At 48.9% G+C, this 17295-nt stretch overlaps 1 protein-coding gene across 13 annotated transcripts in view; it reads right to left on the bottom strand.

Moving 5' to 3' along the window:
* Positions 1-17295, bottom strand: part of Camta1 (calmodulin binding transcription activator 1) — an 837099-nt gene that overhangs the window by 549422 nt on the left and 270382 nt on the right. For 12 of the 13 annotated variants that reach the window (XM_076933681.1, XM_076933680.1, XM_034503401.2 and 9 more), the window contains one exon: positions 5746-5813. In XM_076933681.1, the coding sequence (XP_076789796.1) occupies positions 5746-5813 (68 nt within the window). Of the gene's footprint in view, positions 1-3341; positions 3717-5745; positions 5814-17295 lie in introns of those variants that run through there. The other variant, XM_076933694.1, reaches the window with a different exon arrangement.

Raw genomic sequence — 17295 nt, 5'->3', positions numbered from 1 at the left:
TTGTTTACATAATACCTGGGTAAGAGAATGCCCTTCCCACTGGCATCACCCACCACTCCCCCACCACTTCCCCAGCACACACAGAAACAGCTCCAACCCCACCAACCCTGCTCATCGGATACCGAGGAAGAGCCGCAGCAGCAACGTCACATTTCATGGGCAACATGAGAGTCAATGGTTTAGCTGTCTAAACCATTTAGCATACAGTAGCTTCAAGCGCTGCCACACCATAGATAGATACCACTACAGTCCATATTTATCATTGTGTCTGGTCACTTGGGCACTCTCGCTGGGAATGAGTCATCACTATCCAACCTAAAGATCTGGGGCTCAAAGGGGCCAGTGGGCCATCTCCTTTGTCATTTACACTGGACTTGGGCAAGGTGACACCAACTTCACAGGACCTGTCAGGCCCCCAAGCTCCCAGACTGACCTCACCCCTGGGCCCTGATGGCCAGGGCTCCTCCTCCAAGGCTCTCCCTGTACTATAACATCGGTACATACTGCACACACCCGTCAAAGTGATGCTTCAGTACCAAGCTGCTAGGAAACTGAAGAGGCAGCCTGGCCTTCTCCTTGGAATTTGCCTTCTCACTGGGAGGCAGACTTACAACTCTGGACAGACTGTCATAAGGCCCACTGATATAAGTAAAGGGAGCCTTAGGAAGGTGTGCTTGGGGCACTTACCAGACCCAGGGAAGATGTCCAATGAGAGCCAGCCTCGTTTGGATGTGAGAAAACAATGTGGTGACTGAGGCAGAGTAAGGGCAAAGACGGGAGTGAGGTAGATGATGAGGGACAGTCTGTTCTATTCTCACCACAGTGGGCGCTTGGAGCTGGGCAATCAGGGGTATAAACTGAGCAGGACATGTTGCGACTGGGAGACAACCCTAGTGAATAAGAACCCTGTCTCCTGGGAAGTCTCTCAAGCAGGATCTGATGTAAGACAAGGCTGATAGAAAAGGTGGTGAAGACGTACAGCTATGAGCAGAAGCATGCTGGAGAGATCTCAGTGCCCTGCACATGGTAACAGCAGGGAGTTCTGAGCCTTTAGAAAGCAGAGGGGAATATAAACTCACAACAGAAACCCACAGAGTGACCAGTCAGAGTCAGGGGACCAAAGGAGCCACAGGGAAGGGCAGGGCTGAGCTGATCTTTTAAAATAAAGCAGCTCTTGGGAAAACCGGAGACATCAGGTGATGCAAACCAGGGTATGACTCCGAGAAAGAGGAGGAGGAAAGCCGAGGTAACATATGATGTCCAGCGGCCCTGGAGAGAGGTTTGTATCAGTGATCTTCAGAAGAGGGAGCTTCTCCAAGACAAAATGTCCGCCATCGTTATGGGTGGGGAAGAGCCGATGTGAGGCCAAGAGAACCTGAAAGGGATAAAAGTAACCCCAGAACCCCCACATTCTCCTGCTGCCAGCCACCACCCTCATCTTCCTGCCTTCTGTCTTCCTGTTCAGAGTTATACTGCTTACTGACCAAAAGCATTTAGTGTTCATTATAGAAAAATTCTATTACTAGGCCCCTCTGTGTCAGTGTGAAGGTGCTATCTATATCAATCCAATTAATTAATTAGATAATGAATGGAGTTTTCCAGTTCTCATCTTGCCAGCATAAATAGGATTCCTGGGAAGAGATGGCTCTCACTTCGATCTTAAACCTTACCCACCCTGGCTCACAGGGAAGGGCTGTAGGCTTCCCAGGGGTTGGGAAATAAATCATCAGGGTTTCTAAACCATGCTCTGCTCAGCTGTATCTATCACCCAATCCTGTGCAGGGCCTGTTCCCAGCATGCTGGTTCTGCATTGCCTGCACCTCAGAGTAGGAATGGGGGAACCTGGCCCAAGAAACACTGGGGAGGCCCACCTGGCTGGCATGTTGGCCCACAGAGGAGCCCCTAACTAGCACCCACATCTCCCAACTGCTACTGAGGGATGGTAGAACAATTTCCCTGGCTGTTTTCTTACTCCCTGTCACCATGAGCTATGTTAAGAGGAGATGAAGAGCTAGATTCCTGGGTTCAAATCCCAGTTCTAATGCCTTAAGCCTGGGAGGTCCTGTAGTCTTGCAGGCAGGCCTTCCCTGCCTGGCAGAGCTGTGGAAGAGGTTTTAAGACTCGTGTGTGTGTGTGTGTGTGTGTGTGTGTGTGTGTGCGTGCGCGCGCATGCACACGCATGCACGTGTGTGGTGTGAAGGGGGGAGGGAAGCTCACAGGATATCAGATCCTCTGGAACTATGATTACAGGTGGTTGTGAGTTAACCCAGTGCAGGTGCTGAAAACCAAACTTGCATCCTATGGAAGAGCATAAAGTGCTCTCAACCTCTGAGTCATCTCCTCAGCCATGGTATCAATTTTAAAACCCAGCGCTGAATCCATAGCAAGTGCTGAAGTGTGCAGAGCTGGCACGCTGGCCAGTCCTGGGCCTGGATGTGTGCAGAAAGAATGAGATGGAGCGAGTCTGGGGCTCCTGCTTCCCAGCACCCAGAGCTCCACTTATTCATCTGGTTCATCTCACTTGTGCACATGGAGGGAATGTGCCAGGCATTTGAGTTACCCAAGAACAAAGGCAACTGAAAAAACAAAACAAACAAACAAAAAAAAAACCTCCGTTCACACATGGGTGAAAAACTGTGAAACTGCACCAAGCACCAGGAAGAGGCAAGGGGCCTCTCTGGATGGGTGTGGGTGGTATTTGAAAGAGACCGGACAGAGGAAGGGGGCACCCACACTAAAGCCTGAAGGAGGACGGAGGTTAACACTCTAGACAGAGGGAGAATTCTATTCAAGATCATGAATCCACCAGGCAGGATGGAGAGGGTGGAGGCCCTGCAGTCTCCAAATGATACCATGATCCGGCTGAACACACAGCCAGGGCCAAATAAAGATGGCCCCAAGGTTATATTTTCAGGCTTAAGATCCCAGCTCCTTATAACACAATATAGCCCATTTGAGCATTTCTCGCTGAGCCCTGTGGCAGCCACACTGCCACCTGAGACCCTCAACCCTGGGAGCATCGTTGAAACACACTTCACCATGAACAGGTGTAAGAGGCTTCCGGGGCCTTCTCTATAATTGGATTGCGATCTGATCTGAGCAGGGGCAATATTTGTCCCTAATGCCCCCAGCAAGCCTCAGAGACAGACAGGGGTCCCTCCACAGTTCCTACACCAACATCTATATGTGGACTGATTACAACAATTAATTTAATAAGGATTCTTCCACACAAACAATGTATCATTTTATTAGCAAACTCTATAAATGTCAACGGTGCAATTCATTCTTATTAATTTTCTAAAATGAAATTAACAGTAGCTGCAAACAGAACTTGTATTGCCTTCCTATTCGGCAGAGTATTGGTACCATTAATTCCCTAATACCAGGAGGCTGGCTTGTAGGGACTCAGCAGTTAACCGCACCAATTAATTTCAATACTGGAAATGGTGGAGGAGGGGGATCCAAACTCAACAACTAATTTAGGAAGGTCCTTGAACAACTGGGGCAACTTGTCCTTCTCCGGGGACCAGAAGCTTTCAAGTGTGAACACGGAGCGTGCATGAGAATATAACAGGAGTCCGCGTGCTCACTCTGCCAGGAGGAAAAAAGTTCAGACCCCCAGAGCCTGAAGGAAATCCACTCGATGCCCGACACCTCCAAGGTCCAGGCCTCCCGCAGGCTGGGGGACCTTGCTCACGGACCAGAGCAGCGACGGCCTGTGAAGGACATGGATATTCATACCTGCGAAGCAGGTGACAGATGTTATGTCCCCCCTGTGATGCTCTTGAGGACCCAGGGAAGACGGACTGGATAGGAGCTCTACTTCTAGTAAACAAGAAAAAGGGTGGAGGGGGAGGAGGCTGGGCATGGTGGTGCACACCTGTGATCCTAACACTCAGGTATCTAAGGAAGGACGGGGGGGGGGGGGCAGGCAGGGAATGGAACGAGGGAAGGAAGGAAAGATGGAAGGGAAGAAAGGAAGGAAAGACGGAAGGAGTAATGTGGTGCTTTTTTTTTTTTTTTTAATGTGGTGCTTTTTAAGGAGTTTATGATTTTCATACAATTGTCACAATGCTATGAGTGACAGATCCAAGCCAGTATGGAACCCGCATTCCATCTCCTGCGCGCTTATCCCTGTTCCTCAAGACAAGAAGTCTCTTGATCCATTATACTCTAAAAGGTCACCGAGTTCAGTGTGACCAGAAGATAAATCCTCCTCTCAATCGATCCCCAAATTCCCGGGCTTAAATGTGAGAGAGCGCGCCTGCCTTGCTACATTCTAAAGCACTGTGGTCACGGTGCGCATGCGTACGTGCATGCGTGCTTGAGTGCGTGAGTGCTTACAACCCACAGTGTTCTGAAGAACTTCACCCTGGCTCATAAATAGTTCTTTTCTCCATCTTGGATTCAAGGCCGATAGACATCTTGGATTCAAGGCCGATAGAATCCAGAATCACCTATGAGACAGCCGTGCAGTTCCTACCATAAGTAAATGGAGGAGAGAAGACACGCCTGAACTGGGTGGTACCATCCCAAGGGCTGGAATACTGTTCATCTCTCTCTGCATCCTGACCTCAGACTCATTGTGGCCCAGCCACTTCACCCTCCTGCCGTCCTGCCTTCCTTGCCCAGATGAACTGTTTAACCCCAGACCTTGAGCCAGAATAAACCTTCGCTTTCTTAAATTGGTTTTCTGTCACGTGCTTTGTCCCAGGAACAAGAAAATGAATGACTACACCCATCGCAAGAGGGAACAGTCTAAAAGCCAGAACCCATTTGTCCATAGCTTGGAACAGGTAGATGGGCCACACGCAGGACCAAGGGTGCGCAGAATGCATCTCATCCTAATCCTGGTTCCAGCTGGCATTGCTGAAAACTTTTGTCCTTGTCCACATGTCACAGACAGAGAATTTCACTTCTTAGACACAGCCCTGCAGTCAGAGCGCTGCAGGCCACCTTCCAGATAACGTGAGCACCTGGCCCTGTCACTGCTAATAGAAACGTTGTAGCAATTGGAAGAGAGTGGCTGCAAATCTCCGACGGCTTAGCGTGAAACATATCAAAAAGTAAAATCGTAAAAAGAGTTGCGCAGGAAATAAGAAGCTGTCTTTAAAATGAGCCCCGAATCCCAGGCTCACCATCTCTCGCCTATAATCAGATCATTTCCGTGCACAGGACACGGGTCAGCTACATTCTTACCAATTCTGTCCAGTCCCGGGTGGCAAGAGAAGTTAAGTGTTTGTGGCAGTTAGTGGGTTCAAGGACATTTACTGCCTAATATTTAGCCATTGCTTCTGAGTTGGGAGCTCTCTCTCCTAGCAATCGGGATAACCCAACTTTATTGATGTATAAAACACGCCGAGGTCGGTCCAGGCAGCAGATAAGTTACTTTTCCTTTTTAAAAAGTATCTGCTACTGATGGCAGGTGGGCACTTTCCCAAAAATAAATTGCCCCCTGCCCTACACCTGTCTGATAAGTTTCTGAGTGCCTGGCTGAAGGATGGAGCCCAGAGCCATCCTGTGAAAGCCCCAACAGCTGTTGCCCGGCATCTAAGCCTCCTCATTGCGTTCACTACCCGCGTCTTGGACCAATTAATGAGTGCTCCCCTTCACAGCCCATTGAGCACAACATGGCCCTGTCAACTCGTTACCCTGCATTGAGTGGCTGGATCCGGTAATCCACAAAAATCAATCATCTATTTCTCACCATATAGAGTTGAAAAACCGTGATGACTGGGACATTACCTTGTCTTAGGGGATGTGGTTAGCCATTCTTCGTGTTTCTCAAATGTTATTAAATAAGCCGCAATTTCCTGAAACAGAAAAAATAAAAAGATAATGATAACAATTAGCTCATGTTGGACCCTAAGAAGCAGAAGAAAAAAAAAGTTGTTATTTTTCCCCCGGCTGCTGTGCATCTTGGCCAGGCTGGAACTCGGACTTTTCTAGAAAAACGTTGACCCGGACTCAGCTTCTCTTTTGATTCTCTGCGCCCCCTTCACTCAACCAGCCACACAATCACCATCAAAGCCTGGGTTTCAAAGGAGGAGTCAGTGGCAAGGACAAAAAATATTTCTCTGTGGAAAGAAAACATCAGAAACCTTTGAGGTCCCAAATGCCATTCATCGGAGGGAGGGAAGCACATGCCAACAACAGGGCTCGGCGTACACTCCGTCTCTGAAACAGGACGTCTTTCAGCTTCCCCACCAAAGAGGTGCATCCTCTCAGCTTGACTCCCAACCCCCACCCTGGATCCAAATCACAGAGAGACTGAGAGACAGAGATAGACAGGGAGTGAGAGAGAGAGAGAGAGAGAGAGAGAGAGAGAGAGAGAGAGAGAGAGAGAGAGAGGAGCCTTTCCCACTGTTAGCTTGATCTATTGAGCAGAGTCTCAGAGAAGAGCCAAGTCAGCCGAGTTTCAGGCAAAGACTGAGAAAATGTGGGCACCTAAAGGTAAATTAAATATTTATAAAGACAACAACATCATCACAGATAGAAATGCTGATTTATTAATAATTTCTACAAGAAGCCAGAGAGAGAGAGAGAGAGTCACTGGCGTAAGTCATTGCCCCATCTCTTAGGCATGACATGGCCCATTACTTCCAGATCCAAACAGATCTGCTAACATGAAATTGGCTGGGATTGTAAGTTAATTAAGGTTGGGTTGGTACACATTTCCCTTGATCTTGATGGCAATATGACACAGAGATTGCTGCTGTGGACTGTCAAGGAAATGCAGAACATGGGGGTGGGGCTCCCTTTCAGCTCCTGCTGCAGCCGAAGCTGCTCCAAGCTTCTCAGAGTAGAGCAGGCTGTCTGCCCAGAGGCCGGGAGCACCTTGAGCTTGGACATAATGGACCTGACCTCTGTGAGTGGCAACAGTCCATGTCCCCTTGAGGGAGAAGGAGGAGATATGGGTCAGTTACAGATAGAAATATGACATGACATGCCACGAAGACCACCAGGCCAGTAAAGACCAAGACCTTCTGTAATCATAGTTGTCTTAGTTAGGGTTTTACTGCTGTGAACAGACACCATGACCAAGGCAACTCTTATAAGGACAGCATTTAATTGGGGCTGGCTTACAGGTTCACAGGTTCAGTCCATTATCATCATGGCAGGAAGCATGGCAGCATCCAGGCAGGCATGGTGCTGGAGAAGGAGCTGAGAGTTCTGCATCTTGATCCAAAGGCAGCCAGGAGAGACTGTCTCCTAGACAGCTAAAAGGAGGGTCTCCAAGCCCATTCCCAAAGTGGTACACTTCCTCTAACAAGGCCACGCCCCCTAATAGTGCCACTCCCTGGGCCAAGCCTACTCAAACCACCACAATAGTAAATGGCCATTGCCACACGTATTGGAAACAGGAGGCCAAGTTAGTACAGCCTGGAAGACTGTATCCTACAAAAAGAGCTCAGGAAGCAGCAAGTAATGACAGAGGCAACTACCTCTTTGTCCAAGTTCCTACCATTGATTTTTAGCTAAAGAAAGAATGAGTCCCTGTGCTTTTTGACATTTGTCTGCTCTCCTTGGGGAAAATCCTTCCCTGGGCTCTCAGCATAGGTCAATAACCCCATGCCCAGGCCAGTCCCGCTTCTCTGGTCGTCCATCCTCCACTCTCCCACGGCGCCTTCCTCCGTGTGCAGGATTCATCAGTGCACAGCCTAATTGCTTGTTTACTCCGGTAGCATCCCCATCGGACCGTGCAAGAGTAAGGGCTGTGTCATCGCTGATACATTCACAGGACTTAATGGTGTCCTGGGGCACAGGGGGAAACCTGAAAACGTCTATTAGATGCAGGATGAGTGGGTAGATGGGTAGGTGAACAGGTGGGTGGATAGATGGACAGTCAGGTAGATGACTAGATGTGGGTGGCCAGATGCACAGGTGTTTGGAAGAGCAGATGAGTGGGCAAGGAGATGGATACATAGATGCTCAGAGAGGCAGATGGGTACATAGATGGGCGGGCAGGTACGTGAATAGATGGGTGGATGGTTGTGTGAGTGGGTAAACTGGTATGTGGGGGAATGGGGGGCAGAAGGGTGAACACTGTGTTATTAAATATGCACTCATAAGTGAAATGTATACATGTCTTTGTGTGTGGTGGTATAAGTGTGTGGTAGTGTGTGTGTGTGATAGTGTGTGTGTGTGTGTGTGTGTGTGTGTGTGTGTCTATGACTAGAGACAGTTGACACGAGACCTGAAAAGCTACAGAACTGGTTCTGGGATAAGGCTTCATGGTTACTTCATTAACTGAGTTGCCACAGAAAGGCAGCTCTGTATCACTGTAAAGTGCCTGTCTGCTGTAAGCAAACAGACCCGGCCTTAGGTCTCCAGTCTGCCAGAGATCAGCCACCTCACCTTAAGCACATGGCTTAACCCACACAGACCTCAGAGTCTTCTGCATAGAGGAAAGTATCACTTCCAGGGTCAGCTCTAAAAATATCAGTCCTTAAATCACAGACAGCCACTGTGTGTCTGTGGATGAAAGTGTCTATGATAAGTCTTACATGTTGTAAGCTACATATCTAGGGGTCTCTGAGGCTGTAGCAGGTGACGAGACAATCCAGGCCATTGCTAGGCTTAGGGACATCTCTTCCTAGCCTCTACCCCTGACAACCAAATCTCCCACATTCGTGCTTAAGACGAATGGTAATTCCAGGATGCCAGTTTAGAGTTGCTGGTGTCAACCTTCTCAAGCAAACATTGTATCTTGTTCAGTTTTATAAGATGCTGAGGTCAGGCTATGCCCACCACACACATGGTCAGCCATGTGTTGGGTACCAGCTCTCTGTCATAATTTTAGCAGACTTTGTTTCCAAAGGAAGCTGCCATGCAGTCTAGATGCCCCATGTGCTGGCTAGTTTTGTGTCAACTTGACACAAGCTGGAGTCATTTGGGAAGATGGAGCCCCACTAGGTTGACCAAGGGGCAAGCCTATGGTCCATTTTCTTGATCCACGTGAGAGGGTCCAGCTCACTGTGCAGTGCCAGTCCTGGGCTGGTGGTCCTGGGCACTATAAGAAAGTAGACTGCACAAGCCACAGGGCGTGAGTCAGTAAGCAGCATTCCTTTGTGGCCTCTGCTTAAGTTCCTGCCTCCAGGTTTCTGCTGTGACATCCATGGGTGACCGACTTTGATATGGAACTATAAGCAAAAATAAAATCCTTCTCAAGTTGCTTACAGATGTGATGTTTTATCACAGCAATAGAATCCCCAACTAAGACACTCCAGATCCCTGCCCTAGCCAAGGATGGCTCCCCAGTGACCCTAAAGATGGGGTGAAATAACCTTGCATCTCTCACTCTACTTCACAGACTCAAAAATCCCCAGACCCACAGACAGACCTGCAGACCTTCACAAACATTGTCTCACCCACATCCACCACAGCCTGCCAGGGCTTCCAACCGCTGTTGTTCCCCAAAGAGGAAAACCTCTCTGGACCCTCAGTGTACTAAAGACACTGACTAAGCACCTACTGTGTGTCAGCCCAGGAATAAGAGCACAGTGAAGGCTATATCACACTTGAACTCACAGCCAAGAAGGAGGGAAAGACATATCAGCCACAGAGCAGTTACAGAGCCCTGGTACTGCAGGGTCACCGTGTGTTCAACTGTAGAGCCAAGGGTCTGCACCAGCCTACTAAGCCAGTGTAGACAAGCAAGGGACCAAGAAATCACATTCCATATTGAGCTTCCTTTGGCTGTTTGCTACTCGGTCTTCTTCCACCAAGGGATGTGAGTGAGTGTGTGTGTGTGTGTGTGTGTGTGTGTGTGTGTGTGTATCTCTGTGTGTGCATATGTGTGTATGTGTGGTCTTTCTCCTAACCTGTGACACCTTGTGATGCCTCCTACACAGCTTGGAAGAGTACCCATCCCATTTAATACCAGCTTTTCTAAGCAAAAAACTAGATCCTTGAACCCAGATCAGGCCTCTGCATGGTCAAGGTGACTGACACCAGGCTCTGTCAATGCTGTTGCTGGAGGTGTCTGGGTCACCTGTCTAATCCCAGCTTCACGCTGCTCGGTCTTACTAGACCATTGCCCTTGTCAGAGTTTGTCCCCTCCTCACCAGAAGGGCAGGCTATGGCTGGACATTGCCCTCTCAAAGCTTAGGAGCTCGCTGGATAGATGGAGACACAGATGCCAAGGAGTCAAGCACTCTCACGGGGATGAAGGGATGCTCGGTGGCTAAGACTGCTCATTGCTCTTCCAGAGAAACTGAGTCTGGTTCCCAGCACCCATGTCAGGGAGCTCACAACTGCCTCTAACTCCAGCTCCAGGGACTCTGATGCACTCTTCAAGCCCCCCATAGACATCTGCACTCGTGTGTACATATGAGCACAAACACACAGAAAGACACATTGCTAAACTTTTTTAAATTATAAAGTACAGATGTAAATGTTCACTGCAGCATTATTGGTAAGAGCTTAGAAAGAGGCAGAGGCCACCCAGTCTGTTGTTGGATGAATGGTTTACAAAGGAAACATGACCAGGGGCAAAGTCCGGTTCCAGAGGCTACAACACAGACATACCATAATGAAGGCACGATGCTACCTGAAAGCTCAGGTCATGTGTTAAGAATGCCGCCAGTGAGGTACATGGAACATCCCACCAATCGACAGAGAACCTAAATTTGTGGTAGCGAAGGATGAGGGGGTGAGGGGTTACTGGTGAGAGGAGGTGGGGGTCTCCTTTTGGGGGTGGTATAGATGTTAGGAACTAGCAGGAAAGCTGGCTGCATACCACTGGGAAGACACTAAATGTCACTAATACTACAGAGCAGTGCTTCTCACAGGGGTCACTTAAGACTATCAGAAAACATAGATATTTACATTATGATTCATAACAGTAGCAAAACTGCAGTTATGAAGTAGCAATCCAAATATTTTTATGGCTGGGGTCATCACTGTAGCGTTAGGAAGGCTGAGAACCACTGCGCTAGAATGTACTTAGTTACATTGTATCCTAATTCTTTTTTAAAGAGTAAAAAGAGAGCATATGCATCCAGCTAGGATGTAGCTCGGTGATGGAGATGTTAGCCTTCCCTGCCTACACAGAAGACCCAGTCTGAAAGGGCTATCTTGGCACATCCACCGGCTGGCTTCCTGTTACTCTCGGGTCCTCAGTCATCCCAAATCCTGCGATGACACTAGGAAGGATGGCCCACTGTCAGGGTGAAGGGATTCACAGCAGGCTCCAAAGTAAAGACTGTCCAGCTTGCAGATTTTAAATGTTCAGTTTGTCCTTTGGATGTTCAAATAGAAAAACTGCTGCCAAAATACAGTGTGTGTGTGGCCAGGGCAGGGATAGCAGCCTGTGGGAGACAGAATTCAGTTTTGCGGACTCTGATTCATACCAGCAAGGGTCCCTGTCAACAGGAAGGCAGATGGATGGCCCCAGAGGCACTGTCAGGAAGGGTGAGGGTACAGAATGGGGTAGTACAGTGCCTCACCCCACTACCCATCGTTGGTGTCAGTGATGCTCCCAGTCACTGAAAGGACTTCAAAGCCCATGGTGGTGGTGAGCCACTGGGGAGGGCGGGGACTAGAGGCCTGTGGGTAAGAGGGCACTGCTGTTTGGCTTGGCACCTACAGTTATGTCCCACCTAGCATCCAACTCACCATAGTTGCACACATCCCCTTTGGGTCCTGATGATGATGACCTAGTTTCCCTGGGGAATCATCAGGCTGTTCTTCAACCCACAGTGAACTGCAGCTGCCAGAACCTGCTCTGCAGTGATTGTGGTACTCTAGGACTCTCAGCACATAGCACTTTCTGTTGTACAGCTCTGTGTGCAGGCTGGGTCCCTACACAGCCATAGAGTCCTGCAGTTCTTGGATGCAAAGGTGACTGTTGACTAGGTAGAACACTGCATGGGGTTATGCAGAATTCTTCTACACACTGGCGCCTCCCTTGGTGCAGGGGTAAGGGGCAAGGATGGGCTGTGTGGGTTGTTGCTATGGAACACTATGCCCATGCAGGGTGCTCTATAGAAATGACCACCTGAACAGCCCCCAAACAGCTCCCAACCCGCCTTCAGGATGGGAGCCCCACGCTCAGGATGAAAGATCCACACTTAGGATGAAAGACCCACACTCAGGACTAGAGCCCAACCCTCAGGACTAGAGCCCAACCCTCAGAACAGGAGCCCCACCCTCAGGATGAGAGTCCCGCCCTCAGGAGGAAGCCCCGCCCTCAGGGTGAAAGACCCACACTCAGGACTAGAGCCCAACCCTCAGAACGGGAGCCCAGCACTCAGGATGGGAGCCCCACCCTCAGGATGAGAGTCCCGCCCTCAGGAGGAAGCCCCGCCCTCAGGATGAGAGTCCCGCCCCCAGAACAGGAGCCCCACCCTCAGAACGGGAGCCCCGCCTTCAGAACGGGAGCCCCGCCCTCAGAACGGGAGCCCCGCCCTCAGGACAAGAGTCCCGCCCCCAGAACGGGAGCCCCGCCCTCAGAACAGAGCTCCACTCTATAACAGTGAGTAAGCAGCACTGCGTGCCACCATGTGTCATCTCAAAATTTCAAGGAGCTACATTTTTTAAGGTTAAAAAAATTTTGAGAACTTTAATAATAGGTTTTATATTTTAAGCCAAGTGTATTCAAAATAGCATTTGCCTAATTTTAGAGAGCAGTAGAGCTGTCTCCTGTTCTCTATAGTGTTTTCTAAAGCTGGCGTGTGTTTCCACTCCCAGCCCACCTCAGTCAGGCTCTGGGGGCCAAACAAGGCTGGTATGTGGGATGGTGGCCCTAAATAGACAGCGTGGGAGCCTGTGACAGACGGAACCTTCTGGCAATCAGGTGGAGTCTGGGTGGGAGACAATCCCCTTAGTCCATCTTCCAGACACGTGCCCAATGTCAGGGAAAGAAAAGGTCTGTGGAGAGGCCATGGTGCTTTCTGTAACAAATTAACAAGTGCCACTGCACACATATACATATTTGTAAATGTGTATATTTGTATATATACGTGCATTTAAGTATGCATGTGTATATATGCTTCAGTAGATATTATGTTTGGGTGTGTATAATGTGTGTATATTTGAGTACGTATGTGTATGCTCCTTTGTGTGTGTGTACACACATGTGCATGCATGCTCTTGGGTATGTGCATGCTTGTGTATGCATGTGAATGTGAATGTTTGAGTGTATATACATGTTTACTTGTGTCTGGGCACATGTCTATTGTGTATGTATATTGTGTATGCTATATATGTATATATGTTCATGTGTGTGTTTGGATATGTGTATTTGTGGATGTGTTTGGGCTGTGTGTATACTTGTGTTCATAACTTTCTGTGTGTGTGTATACACGTGTACGCATGCATGCTGGTATATGCTTGTACTATATTCTCCTGAGTCTCAGTAATAAAAATCTCTGAGGTCTGTACAGTCACAGCTACCTTTTGCATAGAAAAGTGGGTTTTCAACTGAGGGGTAATTTTAGAAGTTTGGTTTTTATGAGAGCGCTGTACAAGGGTTTTATCTGTGCGGACGGACGCTGAGGGGAGAAGGCAGTGCTCTCCTAGCAGCTGGCCCCAGCATCTGCTGGAGCCGCAAAATGCAATTATATTACTCCCAAATGTGAAGTCAAAATATCTTGTTTCCAATACTCTTGGTTTTAAGGCTCATACTGAGCGTCCTCTGGGCATTTCGGTGGTGCCAGCTCTCCGTGCGATGTACTTTATTAGGGATGTGTGATTGTCATATTAATGATTTCTAGCCAACATGTTTACAGTGCAAAAAAAAACTTTCCCAGAAACTGCCACTCATTGCACTTCACCAAAAATAATTGGCCCTGATTTAAATAAATAACCATTCTATAACCCCCTTCCCAGTGGCAAGTCACCCTGAATAAAGCTGCTGTGACACGGATTGCACTGCGGTCCAGTGGTGTAGGGTTGGTCCTGACTAAGGGATGGGCTTCCATCCCTTTTATAACAGCTGGACCTGCCCTCTTATCAACAGCTGGACATGGAGGCGATCGGGCCCAGACCTGCATAAGATACTCTGGGTCCCAACCCACAAGTCAAACCAACACCCCAACTCAAAATGGTGAGCACCCACCAGAACCAGTGAACACACAGAATGGAGGGTTTTCGCTCTCTGTTTCTGCATGGGGTACACCATTGCTCCACTCAGACTGTCTGACGATGGGAGTGAAGGCCTCTGGGAGATGGGTGTCTGGAAGACTTCCAGGGTGGTGATATGCTCAGAGTTTGTGTCTAACAGCCTAGACTTCTGCACAAAGGAAGCCTAGCATGGCTGTCTGTCTATTTATTGTGCAGGCCTGAGGAGGGACACGTGTGTCCTTCCCAGTGCCAGTCAGTGAAGAAGCAATGAGCAACCAAAGGCACTCGGAGACAGTAATTCACACCGCCACAGTTATGCATCCATTCATCACTATGACTATTTGGTGAATTATTGAGGGCCTACTGTGTACCAGACACTAAGTCCTAACAGTACAAAGAGAAGTGTCTGATGGTCCTTGAAAAGACAGCTGGGAAGACAGACAGGACTGTGTGATCCAGGGCTGTCTTGTCAGTGCAAGGTCCATGAGGATGTTCCTTTAGCAGTATGAACGGTGAACTCATGCTGAGGAGAAAAGAAGGGAAGGTTGAGCCAAAGAGCTAGCACTTGGACAGCACTGGAGTGTGCAGGGGGCTGCCAGACAGGCTGTTGACAGAGACTCTGGGGCAGGAAACAGCATGTGCAAAGACAGGAAACGAGACGAGTAAATGTGTTCGGGGAAACATTGGCAAATGCAGCAGCCAGAGTTGACAGGGTCTGGGGAAGATGAGAAGAACCCAAGCAGGGGGGGTGTGGAGGCCCCAGACTGGGGAGCAATTAAAATGCCAGGCAAGTGGAGTCCCTACCACGAGAGCCAGGGGACAGGGAAGGCTTTTAAGCAGAAGAAAGATATAGGGGGTCAGGGAAGGCTTTTAAGTGGAAGGGAGACATAGAAGGAGCCATGCTTTGGAAATGTCGCTTTGATGGTGGTGTGGCAGAGGGGGGTGACGGCCGGGAGACTGTGATGACAGTCCAGGAAAGAGATGGGAGCTCGAGATCCACGGCAGGCAGAGACGGATGCACACAAAGTGGATGTCCGTAAAATGAGCCAGTGAGATGTGGAACTCAGTCGACTGGTGAGCACCATGAGGCAGAGGGGACAGGCTGGAAGCCAGGGGCACCCACAGGCAGCCTCGTGGCTGGATCCACAGAGTCAGCTGGCTGGCTTTCTGAGTACTATGCCTTTCTCCCTTTTGTCCTTTTTGCCAGTTGGAGACTGGGGAGGGGTTCCCAGATGCTCTAGGAAAACAAAGTTAGACATTTATGGGTGTTCATATGGAACACCTACAGATTGGTGCAGGGGGAGCCCACGTCCCTGCCAGTGGGTCTGGGCTCTACGGTTACCGCATCTCTACCCAGCTGCCTACCCTCGCTAACTACCTACAAGCATTTGACACTAAGGCTCCTGCTGTGACCATTATGACGTTGTTGGATACTGAGTGGACTGGAAGACCATGAGCTGATAGAGCTATCCAGAAAGACAGCTTGGCGCTATACCCACCAGAACAATGGCTGTTCCTTATGGTAGTCATCTGCTGGTTGAAGTGGTCAGGAGATTAAGATGGCCCCAGCTGTCCCAGTTGCCTCATTAGTACCCGGATCTCCTTGTCCTGCCCATGGATGCTGAAGGCAGGCCCTGAAATATTTCCCCTTCTGCCAACTCGGAAGAATGTTAAGATTTATAATTAGGGAGCCTCGGGGAGCCAGGAAGATGGGTCAATCAGTAAAGGGTTTACCATATAAGCACGAGGTCCTCTGTTTGGTGCCCAGAACCCATGTTTAAAAGAAAAATCAAAATGTTGGTCATGATGCTGCACACTCAGAATCTCTCTGCAGGAGACGTGGAGACGGGCAGACAGATCGCTGGGCTCACGGGCCAGCCAGTCTAGCCTACTTGGTGAGTCCCAAGCCAGTGAAAGACCCTGTCCTAACGCAAAGGGCATTGGATGACACCTTAGGAGCAATGCCCAAGTCTGTCATCTGGCCTCCACATCCATGTGCGCGCACACACACACACACATACACACCCCAGTGGACCTCAAAGTAGACCCACACAATGAGAGAATGAAGAGCCACTGCTCTTCCGGTTCCTGTAAGTCTAAGGTGACATAATTACTTTACCACTGTTACCTAGACATGGAACCCAGTGGCGTGCAGGTGGCTTTACCCACAGGACCTCAGCCAGCTCTTCCTCCATTGATGTCCTTGTGTGTCAGTGGCCGCTCCTGAAAACCTTAGCTCACCCTCTTGACAGCAGCATGGTCATTTAGAGGTCCTTTTTGTTTTAAGGTCTGGACAACAGCCAGTGGGGTGCAGGAAGATATTCTCAATCTGTCTAGTGTCTCTCCTTCCTCGGCCTGGAGGGCACAGTTATTCTCCTGACCATGGTGCTGTTGGATTAGATCCATCTTTTACCCCTATGAGGAGTTAGCCATCTTCTACTGGGTAGAATATCTGTCTGTCTGTCTGTCTGTCTATCTATCTATCTATCTATCTATCTACCTACCTACCTATCTCTATCTATCTATCATCTATCATTTTATCTATCCATCCAGAGAGAGAGAGAGAGAGTGCACAGGTGTCTGTGGAAGTCAAAAGAGGGTGTTGAATACCCTGTAGCTGGAATTACAGATGGCTATAAACTTTCCAACATGGGTGCTGGGAACTAAACTCTGGTACTCTGCAAAAGTTAGATACACCTTTAACCACTGGGCCATCACTCCAGCCCTGGGTAGCATCCCTGCTCAAATAATAAGTATGTGTCTAGGTGGATCCTGGACAACATAAGAACTGCCCATAGCCAACCATACCACCAGTGTCCTCCATCACCCTGCCCTGATCTCTTAAGACAAGGCCTCTCACTGTACCAGAGGCTGAACCACTGTGCAGCGGGATGAGGAGAGGAGACATGTCTTAGGGAAATACCCAGTGTATCCCAGTGAGGCCTCTACAGCAAGCTCCCTAAATGTCCACCAGATGGAGGCCCCTGAATGGCTCATATCCTGCTCTGGGGCCTATGAGATCCGAGTCCTCTTATATAGGTGGATAAAGAATACTTCTTCTAGAATAGAAAGTTACTGTTTTAGTCTTCAGTCATCGCTCTGTGCCTCAGCTGGGATAGCACAATTATGATGTTAAGTAATATATGTAGATTGTCTCATTGAATTAAACTACATACACATACACACTATATATATATATACATATATGTGTATATATACATATATATA

This window comes from Arvicanthis niloticus, chromosome 5, assembly GCF_011762505.2.
Source record: "Arvicanthis niloticus isolate mArvNil1 chromosome 5, mArvNil1.pat.X, whole genome shotgun sequence".
In the NCBI taxonomy this organism is placed as follows: domain Eukaryota; kingdom Metazoa; phylum Chordata; class Mammalia; order Rodentia; family Muridae; genus Arvicanthis; species Arvicanthis niloticus.
Note: the sequence above shows the minus strand (reverse complement) of the source record. Positions and strands in the feature narration are given on the sequence as shown.